General features: G+C 39.8%; 1 protein-coding gene across 9 annotated transcripts in view; it reads right to left on the bottom strand.

Moving 5' to 3' along the window:
- The window catches only part of diaph2 (diaphanous-related formin 2), a 361,962-nt gene that overhangs the window by 222,758 nt on the left and 125,412 nt on the right, over positions 1-13,792 (bottom strand). For 7 of the 9 annotated variants that reach the window (XM_079352006.1, XM_079352004.1, XM_079352007.1 and 4 more), the window contains 4 exons: positions 13,213-13,317; positions 9,655-9,717; positions 6,008-6,376; positions 288-402 (listed from right to left, as the gene is read on the bottom strand). In XM_079352006.1, the coding sequence (XP_079208132.1) occupies positions 288-402; positions 6,008-6,376; positions 9,655-9,717; positions 13,213-13,317 (652 nt within the window). The remainder of the gene's footprint in view (positions 1-287; positions 403-6,007; positions 6,377-9,654; positions 9,718-13,212; positions 13,318-13,792) is intronic. The other 2 variants (XM_079352009.1, XM_079352012.1) reach the window with 1 other exon arrangement.

The following is a 13,792-nucleotide window of genomic DNA, read 5'->3' as shown; positions in this document are numbered from 1 at the left end:
TCTCAAAGACACAAACAAACACTGCACCGAGAGCATCGGTAGCCCTAATTGGCACAGAGATTTGACTTGAGAACCAACATAGATGGTGTTCAAACGCAGTGGAAAGATTTCTTGTGTTTTTTGGATAATTAACATTTCAGTGAGAAAAATGGTTTCTTAAAGAGTCACAAGATGAAAGTGGCATGGCGTCTGTTGCCTAGAGGCAAAATGAAGCATGTGTGTGGAGATTAATTAAGGGAGGTGGTGGGTGGGTGGGGGGGGGCCGAAGAGAGATGACGCCTTCTTACCTTTGCTCTGCGACGAGAAGCAGAGGGAGAGCTGAGCAAATAGGTCAGGATTCTCAAACTTCTCTTCTTTGACTTTGATCCAGAAGCAATTCTCTGCCATTTCCTGAGGCACTATCTGCAATGACACAAGGATTTCATTATCAACACAATCAGAGACCGCCATTCCACCAAGCTGCCACTCAAAAAGTTCTTTTCCACTGGAGATGGGGTGTGTGTGTGTCTGTGTGTGTGTCTGTGTGTGTCTCTGTGTGTGTGTGTGTGTGTGTGTGTGTGTGTGTGTGTTTGTGTGTGTGTGTGTGTGTCTGTGTTCGGACACACAGGTGCCCTTGTGTGCATCCTTGGCATCTGAGTAGCAAAAAAAACACATCAAAAATGGTTGTGTGATCGCAAATCATATGACTGGCATAGACACATAATTACATAATTACGTGTGAATGGATCATCACTTAGCCTTGAAACACCAAGAATTGCAAAGTGTGGCCAGCATGCATATGTCCTGCCCTGAGTGAAATATCCAATGGCCCATTTTTAACAAAACTCCTGCAGCCTCAACTAACCCGACACAGCAAAACTTAAAAAAAAAAACAACAACACTGAAGCCCCTACAGTACACTTGAAGAGATGTGATAACAAGCCATGAGGATGACTTATCCCTTTTTCTCTGTCACTCCCTCCACACCTTTCAGTAAACAAGGGAGAGACCAGTTTACACACCAACACCTAGTTACTGGTATTACTAGCTAATTAAGCGTGTGGCACCACACTACAGCATATGTGCTGTACATTGGATGAAGTGTGATGTTAAAAGCTCTCAGTATGACACTGTTGTCGTGTTTTATCAAGACCTGGGCTTGCACTTGGCCTCATGTGTCGCTGCCGTTAACCTTCTTGAAATGATGGTAATCACAAACAGAGAGAGGTTTAAGTACAACACTTAGGCAATACAGACAGAAGAGAGTTCCAGCAGATGCTGGGCAATAATTCCCTGCAATAAGTGTGACAGGGCCGTCGAGTCCTGTGATGGTGATAATAGGTACCTTAATGGAACGTTTATGAAACTTTCAACATGAAGGGGTTGTTGGTGTTGAGTGTCGATAACAAAGTGGCTCTGTGCTCTTATTTGCTCTCGTACCGACCACTCCACAGTCCCAGAGAGCTGTTTGTGTCATGTCAGTGACGGCATCATTCAGAGGAGTTGTAAAAAAAAAAAAGACAAATAATAAATCATGATGCAGCAAAACATCCAATGATTTTTTTTTTTTAATCCTACTGCTGTTTTAAATCCTAAAAAATAATGACAGCAATGATAAACCAATCGTGACTAAACTATGTGTCATGAATCACATCACCTATTTATTGAAGAAATGGACTGCTGACTTTATGTGCCAATACACTTCAACTTTATAATTTTTAATGTGTCTACAATGCTTATCTGCAGGGAATAAAAATATGTATGCTACTAGGCACTAAACGATTATTTGCTTACAGTTATGTTTTACAATCACCTTTGTCCACCTGTCCTTGGGTATAATCAATAAAGTCAATATTTACACATGCTGCATTCTTACAGTATATTCAAAGAAAGAAAGTTTTCTTATAGCTTGGTCCTTATACTGACAATGCCTGCCAGCCAGACCATTAAAAAAAGAATCATTATAAACACTCTGTTAGACTGGTATGATTACCATTATCATATTAAACTTTCAGATAATCGTCTTTAAAGGGTCTTTTTCATTAACCTTCTTTGTCCTTTTGACCTGTTTCACCATGCATCAATCAGCCCCTTCAATTGATCTCCCAGGATACTGACGTTAGAGTCATTAGTACTCTGTTGTTGCTATTTTGGATCATTACTGTGCCACACAAAAACTGTTGTTCCAAGTAGAATTGCTGGTGCATCAGTACCAACTCCACTGAAATATTCATCACCATTTCTGTTCTCAGCCACACACTTTATCATCACCCTCTAACACTTACTGTGAGGATCTTGTTGCTGCTTTTTAACTACAGTTTTGCAGAAAACAGAGGGGCTGGTTAACATCTGAAAAATAAAGTACTTTCTTGGAAAATGTAAGTTCTATAAAGAAGAAACATTGCAAATTAGAACTTAGGACTGCTTTAAGTGAGAGGAGATGAAGACAAGTGTTTTAAGATTGATCTGGAAATCTATGCAGCTGAATTCCAAAATAAAGTAGCCTGAAAATACTACCAGCAAAAGCTTATGACGGATCCCTGACAAGAGTAAAATACAATTAGCACCACATCGCCACAGTAGTGAAAACAGTTGCTCTCTACAAGCTTGACTATTGACTCCTGGCTTACACAGTCCTTAAATGAGCTGCTCAAATTCTCACAATCTGCCAAGAAAGAACGCTGAACATTTATGCAGCTCAAACCTGAGAAGTCCAGATATGTTTATCAATTGAGTGTATTGATTTTGCAAGCGTTATGATTCAGTTGATAGGAGTTATAAAATGTGTATTTCTACTATAGATGATAATGTATGAATGTCACCTGCCTTTATTTGCTTATTATCATATTCTCCTGTGTTCTTATGTAAAGCATTAGGTATTATATCTACTGTATATGATGTGATTGAAACATGAATGCTCCAGATACAAGTAAAAAAGAGATCAATTGAAACTATGAAGTTTTCTGTCTAAAGTATTTTTCAAATGTGAAAAATGATAATCGTGTTTCTTTAGGTGATTATAATAAAGTCTCCCGTATGGATTTTCCCCTTTAAATCTTTATCAGTGAGTTAAGAAACTTATTTTTCGCCTCTAAAAAATAGTTCACTACTCAACCAATTTCAGAAGTTATGGTTTCAAATTGTTCACAGTAATGCAATGAAACCGTGTAAAATCACTCTAATCAAGGAGGCTTTGTAATGTCAACTGTCGTCTAAGTGAAGATAATGACACAAAACATTCAAACTTTCCTGTCCATGCAGAGATCAGTCTCTATTCACTGACGTCTTGAATATGGAAGAAACATAGACAAAAGTCATAAACAAACTGACTGCTAAAGGATTTGTCCAAATGTATCACCAGTGTTAAAATGGAATATACATTTGCGTATTGATTTTGAATTCAGTAAAAACAATACCGTATGTTTACTGTCTAATAAAAAATATATAATTTGGTGATGTACCATGAGACTATCTAAAGATACTGCTCAATAAAGGAATATGCGATGACATATATAAGGGACTGAGACAAGAGTTCTGTGGCACACTAAGAGATTCGTCAGACGTCTCAGGTGAAAGGTAAAGATCTTTCTGTCAGGGTTTTATGATAGAAGTGTTTTAAAGTAAGTTTTCAGATTAAACGAACGATATTTAGGTTAAATGGGCCTTCACAAAAGCCATCAAAACGAAACCACACAATCTTTGTTGTCCATGTCTGTCTCAAATTACTGGTGAACAAAGTGTTGTATTGTAAACAAAGTTGACAAACTGAATAACCAAATTAGTGATTATTATTCGTCATTAGTGACGTGAAAAAATAATAACACAGCCAACAGATGTGTTTTTCTTTCTGCTGAATTCAACCAAAACAAAGATGTCATCTCCATGTTTGAGTATAGAAATGTGCAACTTTTTTTTACCTTAGTGAGCTGATGTTCAGTTAAATAAGGAGCGCTTTTTGTTGTTGTAATTTTAATGTTGCAGACTTTATTTTCTTAATCCCATTGCATCGCTGTTGCCTTTTGTTCTACTATTCCCACATGTTTACACACACCCTTAATTAGCACGATGAGATTATATGAATCTTGTTTTTTCATGGGCTTTGCATACAAAACAGTCACAAACGCACATGTTTTGTGTATTTTAGGCATTTGGACAGTCCCATGCTTAATCTTCACTAATAATTTCTAGTGGGAATCACTGACACAAATGTGGAAGTACACTGAGGGAAGAAATAACTCAAGCTGATTTAAAATGCATTTAGCACTTAAACAAAGCTGACATTTCCCAGTGTGTGCCTGAGCCAAGCTTCTCCCATGTGAGTGCCTTGTGTTACTGCTTCTGACTGAGAATGCTATGCCATCTCCAGCTTGACAGGAGGACATGTAATGCAGTTGAAAATGTACAAATAGTCCTACTTTCCATTTAAAAGCTCCCCACAGTAAGAGTGAAGATGTCATTTTATACACCATATGTTAGCATAAGGTCGATGATAGGTTTTGAAATTTGAAAGTAGTCATCAGATGTTTACATAAAAGACAACAACAACTCTTAGTTGTCCTAGTGGTTATGTATTGAACTCAATTTTAGGTAATAACAGTATGGTGTTATTATTATATTATACTGATATTATTATTATTTATTATTACTGTTCAGAATAAAATAAAACTCCTTTCTTTTAATAAAAATCTAAGTGACTCTTGTCAGACATGCATGGGGTGGTAGATAGAGGGGATGTAGGTATGGAAAATATAAAGTATTTCTAAATAACTTCTTTATGCAGCCCATCTATCGCTGCTCCTGAAAGTCCCTTACTTCCATCTGCTGCACAGAGAGAAGACAGACGACTCTTGTCCCACTTAATCGGCACAAGAGACACAGATTGTTTTTCCTCAGGTGGTTATGAATTTCATTTGCATCACCAAACTACTATTCCTGTGGAGGCAAGGTTAATGCTCCTGCACATTAACTCGTTTCTGCTTTCTAGATAAAACAATATGCAAGCAACTGCTTGCGCACAAATTATATGCAGACTGTATACTGCACACAGAAAAATGGCAAATTATGTTCCAAAATATCATGGCACGATCCAGTGTGCACAACAGGATTGATATTTCATACTGCCACATGACTATTAATATCTTTCCTTACTGCTCAGGAAACTCCCACACAGAGTCATTCATTTACATACTGGCATTTTAAAGAGTCCTTGAGGTGACTGAAATGTGACCTGTAATGTGGTTACAATGTAATGCAATAGTTAACATAAACTTGCATTTCCAGATGTCTTTTTATCATTTGTGGATGTAATTTAGTGACTTGATGGGGGGGGGGGGGGGGGGGGGAGACAGAATGTGAAGCCATAACAACATCACCTTCAACACACTGAGAAATCTCATTCAAAATTCCTTTTGAGAAGATAACTTCATTCCACTAAGACCATTAAATAAAATATGCAATTCTTAAATGATGTAAAAAGCATCAGTCTGATTTTTTTGGTTGTTGTCAGTAATTGAGGGCTTGTACACAAGGTCACACGAGCATCAGCAAAGAACCATCACAATAATGCCAAGAAGCTCTGAGGTGATGGATAAATGATCTGTGGTAAAATAGAGCCCACATGCAAGAGAATGTCTGATTGAAATTGTATTCAAATGTGATGGTGAGTTTCAAAACCCAGTCTTCATTCCATTATGCTCAGAATGGGAAAATTCAAGGACATTTAAGCAATGAAAATTGTTTACTGTTGTAAGCTTTGAAATTAGTGCTGAGAGTGGAACAGTGTAACCATACCTGAAAGAATGTTTGCCTTGAAAGTAATTGAATAGAGCACATTTTAATTTGGACCTTCAACATCCACATTCAGTGACGGGTTACTTCAATAACTCTCCAAGGCAAGTGCTAAATGCTGGCTTGATTGTAAGAAGATTACATTGAAATTAATTTGAATTGTGAAATAATAGTTCCACTTCTACTATAGTTCTTTTATCTTATGTGTGAAAATATCCACACACATCTTGGGTAAGCATACCTTGTTCCAGTTGACCCTCTTCATCACCGCTTCAGGCTTGTAGGCCTTTTTGGCCTGCAGTCCATAAGGCAGCTTGATAACAGGCAGTGCAGGAGGTGGTGGAGGCCCACCGGGGCCCCCGAAGAAAGGTGGAGGAGGTGGGGGTCCACAACCAGGAGGTGGAGGCGGAGGTGGAGGTCCTCCTCCAGGGGGCGGAGGTGGCGGTGGCGGCGGCGGCATGCCGGCATGGCCAGGGGGAGGGGGAGGTGGAGGTGGGGGAGGACAGCCGCCTGGTGGAGGTGGTGGAGGGGGCGGTGGGGGAGGGGGTGGAGCTGCTGCGCCCCCTGGTACTGGTGGTGGCGCTCCGGGTGCTGTTGGACCAGCTGCAATCTACAAACATAGGGAAGAAATGTAAACGATGGTCTAATCACTCACCGGGCCTCAATCTGATGCAACAGTCAAAAGGGTAAATGTTTGGATTGTACCATTCAAGAAGTTTATTGTGCTGCTAAAAACCTTGTTTTACGAGTGTTGGTGTATAAGATATTTGCCATATGATTTGAGAAGAGAAGGGAGTATGTGCAAAAAAGACTCAACAAGCTTGTTGTTGCAGGGTTTTATGGCTCCTGTTTCCAGGTTCATTAAGTGTTGCTTACAAGTTAAGGCACCATTAGAGGGACATCTACATTTCTGTTGTCACATATTTACGAGCCAAAAAGAGAAGATGAAAGCATATTGGCAAAACATTTTGTGAATGTGTTTGCCAAGTTGACTTTGCTCTGGGAAAAACAGGATTCAACATTTGTCTTCATTTTATACGGAGCTGTTAGCTTGGTGTCTGAGTCTCAGTCAGATTCATTTTCACATCTATCTCCACCATGGATGTACAAACTGTTGATAGTGTTTGTTGACACTTCCACACGTGAAAGTGTTGCATGCATTTGGGATCAAGAGGGAATTAGAAGTTAAAGATAAACTCAGCTAATTAGCAAATGATTTATAATTATGATAGTGACAGATTGCAATGTTGGCCAACAAAATAAATAAGAAGTCAAAATGACTAAAACATGTCAATTGAATGCAGACTTGAGTTAAGTATATCTTCACATATATTCATATATTCATACGTATATTGGTTTTATTGGTGAGTTTTTTGGTGACTAAAAACATTGACTCTGCACAAAGTTCTAAAGTTTAGGAAAAGGTGTTGGCCGGATGGTTGTGTACAGCATCAACTGTTTGACATCAACACTTGTGCATCTTATAATGCTAACATGTTAGATTTATCAGAACAGATGGTGTCTTGCTTATTTTGGCTGTATGATCTGCTTCTGTTCTTTCTGTCTTCACACTGTTGTTTCCTTCTCATATGTTAACATGTCTCTTTATGTGGATACTTTCCGACCTGTTTACATGAGTTCCCTTGTGTTGTGTTGGGGATCGTATCCTTACATTCAGCTCCTGTTCAGTTGTTCTTACTAATCTGGGGATGACCTACCTTGATTTTAACATTTCTATGATGCCAATTGAATCAAGTCGTTTTACTTAATTCAGAAGGCCTTGTTTTTTTTCATCTTTACTATCTTGTCTTTTTTATATTTGTTCTTTTTCTTCTTTCAAGACATTTCATTTTGTCTAACTGTCTACAATAACTACTGAATCCTTATCCATATATTCATATATAGCTAATTGAATAAAGCCTGTTGCTTTACGTTGTGAGTAAATTGCTGCCGATATTAATGAACAAAATGTTGTGAAACCTATAATATACTACTGTTTTAATGTACAAAAGACAAGAACGTCGCTTTCTTATCAAATCTACTTCATGAGTCCTCACAATGGCAGGCTATTAAACAGGAGACAGGGAAGTAATTAGACCTGCGGCTGATAAGGCAACGTCTATCTGTCCTGCGACACATCTGCACTATCACACAAACCGCATACACAGGTAGTCAGTGATAATGCCAACTGAAAAATGTGTAGGAAAAAGTTATGCAAATACAAAATTACAGACATTCAAGATTAGACAGGCGTAGATTTATAAAGCTGATTAAATGCCAGATCTTACCGAAGAGCATTTCCACTTCCAAAACCAATTCCTCACCACGGTCTTTCCTCCACTCACTTGATTGTTTTTTGTTAAATGTGATAGGCTTCATATTGACAGGCATTAAGTTGTGTTTTATTACATAATGGCATCGGCAAATTGTTTATTAGGGTCAAAATTAAGAAGGTGTTCTGCAAGGAGCTGCTCACATACATCACCCAGCCCTGTGGTGAATATCCACAGCGAATGATTGCATGTCTGTCAATCTGAAGCCCTCTGTGGCCCGTTTCCTCTTTTAAGATTAATTTGAGGGAATGGAAGCAAATTAGCTGCTAAATTAGAGCGCAGTTGTTTCCGCATGCAAGGGCCCTCGTGTCTTTATCTCTCTCTCTCTCTCTCGCTCTCTCTCTCTAGCAAGCTGATTTATCCAATAGTAATAAGTCTAGTGTTTCACAGAACCCGAGGGATCCAATATTACTACCACTGGTGTTCCTCCTCAGGTAACACAATGAAAAAGAAAATGATCTATAAAGTGTGTAACAGTTATAAATGTAAATCATGTGACAATGGCGTATCGTGACTTCTGATATATTTTCATTTCATACTGAATTCTGTGGGGAACATCAAACTTGCAGGCAATGTAGCCCACCGTATGCATGTGTATGTGTTCCTGTCTGCGTCTGAACCAGCAAACACAGACTGCAGAACACATGCACAAATCTAGAGACGTACATTTTTTTTTTTTCAGAAACAGAGCTATTCTACCGCTTAAAATTTTGAATGAATTCTTAAATCCATCAAAGGCTGCCTTTATAAATATGCTTCTGTTGAGTGTGGTAAGATACTGTTTCTGAAAAGCTTGCGCACTTGTTTTAATGCCTTTTGGCTCCTCTGAACCCACGTGGAGCTTCAGATTTAAGTAAAAGTCAGGACTAATATGAAATCCAACCCATCCAATTTGGATTCATAGTCTTCTGGAGTCAATGGGGAGGTCAGCATTGGCAGGTAATTAACTCTGAGCGCTGTGTGATTAAATCTATGCCCCGATCTCATCTCTGATAGAGGAATTCAATCACAAAGTGTTTACTTATGAAAATTGCATTAGACGTGCAGGAAATGTGTGTCTATATAAAAAAAACCTTTAGAGTTTACAAAAGATTTTAATTGCGTACAACAGAATAAATGTCTTGAAATAGAGGGCTTTTTTGATTTGATCTTTTATTTTTTTCAAGGATGATTCATTTGAACACGCTAAGTATTTCATCAAGTGTGGTGTCAAACCAGCGCAAACATTTACAACATTGATTTAGTTTGACAGTTTGAGATCTCTCTATGATGAAAAGGAGCATTGCAGATTGTTTCCTGGCGCGTAAAACTTGAATCTACAAACGTGTCAAACTCGCAGCAGATTTGAATAATTATGTTCAAAATGGTGTGCGGGACACACATGCAAAGGGAAGAACAGAGGTGACTAAATCAGTCGCCCAATCAGTTTGAGTCTTTTTCAAGGCATAAAAGATCTGAAGCGAAACAATCCAAATCGTTTACCACATAACTTTGATTTGATGGTGATCAAATGTGAGATTATGTAAAGGGCCATGCATGCAAAGAGGACACCCACCTTGGCTTCATATTCCTTGATGAGTGTCTGAGCCTCTTTGAGGTTGTCTTTTTCAATAGTTAACTGTGCAGATACAACACACACACACACACACACACACACACACACACACACACACACACATAGAGCAGACACACACCATGGGAACACACAACATCACAAAAGAGGGCAACAGAGAGGCACAAATGGGGGTGTGTTAGACAGACAGAGAAGAAGAAGGAGAACACTAGTACAAGAGAACAGGTACTCACAGCAAACACAAAGAAGACCGAAAAAAAAGCAAGCATGGGAAAGAGGACGTCCCTTACATAGTTAATGACAATGGAAGCACAATGTTATATTCCCATTTTGTCTGAATGAGCTATTTGACGTGCAAAAGGCAGAGTGTACTGTACTTTTACACCTAAAACAAGATGTAATCTAGCTTCAAAAGAGCATCAGTGTAGAGCACTGACTGCAGCATGAAAGGAACAAGGCACAGCATCCCTGACAGTCAGTGCACCTTCCAAGCCTTTCTTCTATTTCCCTTTTTTTCTTCCTCTTTTTTTTTTTTTGGCATTGCAAAATACATTTCAACTTAACACTCTCAGATGTGTGATGGGCATTGATTTCACAGTGCAGTCTTTGTTTTAGAAATGTACCCATTTTGCTTTGATATTTCTCTCTTTCACGACCTTGCCAAAAGAATAATTCCACACAGTTACAGAGATCTTTTTTTTTTCTTTTTTTAGAGAATTATTCCTACAGAATCTCTCTTACTATAGACTGTAGAGGACTAAATATTTCATGTGTATAATGGAAAAAGAAGAACGAAACTTTTAGTGAAGTGAGCTAAAAATAACTTTTTTTTTTAAGAATTCCAGAAAATGGAAGTAAAGTGCAATATTGAAAGCAAAGATGATGTTTTATTGTATCTTTTATCCTTAGGGATTAAATGTTGGGGGGTTTTGAGATATCTAAGTTTAAAAGAGCAAGGTGGAGACATTTCAAGCAGGTATGGTACAGTATGGACTGCTTCTGACCAGCATTTCTTTTTTCAAACTGCTTATGTTAGGATTCATGTGGAAGACATCTGGACGTGTGTCGAGGATTTAAATAGTCAAATCTTGGCTCTATCTCTCTATTGTGAGTTGCGCTGTCAATATCAGTTGAGTCAAACTCTGTAATCATCCAGGGCGGAAGGTAGCCTGGCGGTAAAAGAGAGAGAAAATGGTTCAGTACACCTCCAGCCTCTCTTGGGGCACAGCTGGGTCAGCTACTACACCGCCAGGTTGTTAAAACCTATTAATGGGATGGCGCAGAGTGCTTCAGTGTAGCACTGCAGTGCTACATTATTCATCACATCCACAGCCAATTCAATGAAAAGCTTCCTTTTTTCTCCATCCTTGAGTGGTTGCAGGCAAAGTTTTTGGGGAATGGTGGATGATTTCCACTTGTTATGATTTGTGTCCTGTGCGGATGTTTACAGGCTCCACTCAACTCGATTGAGGGATAATGAAACAGACACATCAAACAGGCCGCTCGTTACAAAGGCAAAGTTCCCCTCGAAAGACTCTCATTAAATTTGTTTCTTCACAAATAAGGGGGGGGGGGGGGTGACTCAGGCATGCACATGTTTTCATATTCGGGAGATGAAAGGTGAGAGTTAGCTCCCACTTCATTTATTTTCGGGCTAAATGGCAGCGATAGTGCAAGTGGCTTTGATGGACAAACTGACAACCAGTCGGCATGACGAATTAAAGGGCGGGTGCTCTCTCAGCTAATGGCATTCTGCAGCAGTGTGTCAAACACGGATTAGGTTGAAAAAGACACTATCTGAGCCATGTCTTCCTGAAGAAACCAAAGCACATCTGTCTGAGGGGAGGACACTGTTGGGGTGTTAGGGATAGAGATAGGAATCGTATTGTCTATATGGAAACCTGTGTGAAATAAAAGATAACAGTGTTGTTGTCTTTATAAACTACAACCCAAAAATCGAATCGAAATAAGTCAAGCGAATTAGTGATCCCCGTTTAAACTCCCACAGGGTAAGGGGCCCTGCGGTGCATACCTGTATACTCCTGCATGATCTGCCAAGATGTATAGGGGATATGATAAAGTCTTTATGACTACATTCATGCAGGTTTATGCCCTTAAAAAAAAAAGAGACATATTATCCTGCTGAGGTTAATGTCGACTGATGTGCCGCTCTGAAGCAGTCGCCGCTCTTTGAAGGAGCTTTCAGACAAACAGAGGAAGAGAGGGCTTGACTCTCCAGGGCTCCCCTGCTCCGCTCTACCTGTTAATGCACCGCAGTCAGTCAGTCTTCAAAAGACAGAGGCCTGTCAGGGGAGGGCGAGGGGGGAGGTGGAGGTGTATTACGGGGAAGAAAACACTTGGAAACAACATAAAAAGCTCCCAACAAGGGAAAGAGGGCATGCTAAGGTAACGCAGCCTGATGCATTCAGCTCTGACAGTGCTGTTTGGTGGAAGGAGAGAGAGAGAGAGAGAGAGAGGGGGGGGGGGCGAGGAAGCAGAGCAGGTGGAGAGGACATTCAGAGTCTTATGGTCTCATTAAGACAGGAGGGTACGTAGTCTCTGGAAGGTGAGGGATGAACTAGTTTGGGTACAAATGCATGTAAGAAAAAAAAAAAAAAAAAATGAAGAAGATGCTGATGCAGCACTCAGGTATATAAAGTGCAGGGGTGAGGCCCGTACACATTCAGTTTCTGGAGAGGAAAAACTATGTGACAATTGCCGGGACAACAACTAAAAGCTTTTGCCACAACCCAGCATTTGTTGTGGATCTAAGAATGATAAAAATATTACAAGAGAAAAATCTTCCAGTGTTGCAGGTTCAGTGTATCAGACAGGAAGTGCCAAAACAGGCAACCGGAGATGAATGTTTGAAGGAAAAAAGGCAATCTTTGATTCAAATGTAGCTATGCCGTCTTTCAACGCTGGTTTATATTCAATTCTCTAAGCAGGGAGGCAAACTGCCCTTTTGTCTCAAGACAGTACTAAAGTGTTTGAAATTGGGTTAAGGGGGAAATAGCAGTCATTTTCTGTGCTCAAAACGGAAGGCTTTGCCTGGGAAGAAATGATGTGGAGACCAGGAAAGGAAATGCAATCCATCTCTTTGATGATAGAATTACATAGGAAAAGCTTCAATAGAGCAATTCGCGCATAAAAAGAGCTACAACTTAAGGAAGGAGATTGACCCTTTATTAAATCAAATGTTCCTTCATGGATGATAACTCCCACTTACAGCCGCATCACGTCTGTAAGTGGGTCTGAAAAGTATCCTTCTGACCAAATCAGCCCCCTTTTTTTTTTTCCAGTGGTGCCATTACTCCTTGTTACCTTGATCTGAAAGAAAACTTTTTATATAGATATATACTCTGTAAGATTGAATGACATGTTTTTTCACTTTAAAAGCAGATTAAAAGGGCTCCTTGACAAGTTTTTTCAACGGTCTCCTCTCTGTGCTTTTTTTGGAAGCCGTACATTGTGAACGATCTCTGGGGGAATGTAACACTGTTTTGCAGAGTGGTGGGATTTTTCGTTTTATGGATTTACCTGGGACTCCAGGGCCTGGATCTTCCCCTCCAGCTCTTTGATTCTTTCTTCCTTCTTTTGAGATTCAGCCTGGGCCTCCTGCCGTGCACTGAACTCCTCATCAAACTGAAAGAAAAAAAAGAGGCACAAGCATGTCTATGTGCCCATAACAAATATTTGTACAAAGATGTAAACACACTCAGGTTGGTGAGCGGCGCGGCGTCTCCGGAGAACGGCCACAGGGCACATCAACAGACACCGAAACACGCCTCTCAGGCCGATTTCTATTCATAGCTCACATGGCCCTAGAGCCCTGTTGTCCTTTGTCTTTCTTTCAGGCCTGGCTTTCATGTATGATGATGGATCTAACCTTTGCAGAAACCGAACCCTGTCGCTACCATGACTTCACTGGCCCAGCAGGGTGCGTGCTTTGCTGGTGGGACAAGACTCTTAAGAAACCAACATATCCTGGACCCCCCTTCGTGTGCCAGACAGTAGCAGTGACGCAAGATGATGCCTTTAAATATCATGCATGGTATGCTTGAGGCGAGGTTTTTCAAGTAAAATATTGTTTATTGTATTTGCCCAAAAAGAAACCTAA

The sequence above is a fragment of the Symphodus melops genome (genome assembly GCF_947650265.1).
Source record: "Symphodus melops genome assembly, chromosome: 9".
NCBI classification, from domain to species: Eukaryota; Metazoa; Chordata; class Actinopteri; order Labriformes; family Labridae; genus Symphodus; species Symphodus melops.
Note: the sequence above shows the minus strand (reverse complement) of the source record. Positions and strands in the feature narration are given on the sequence as shown.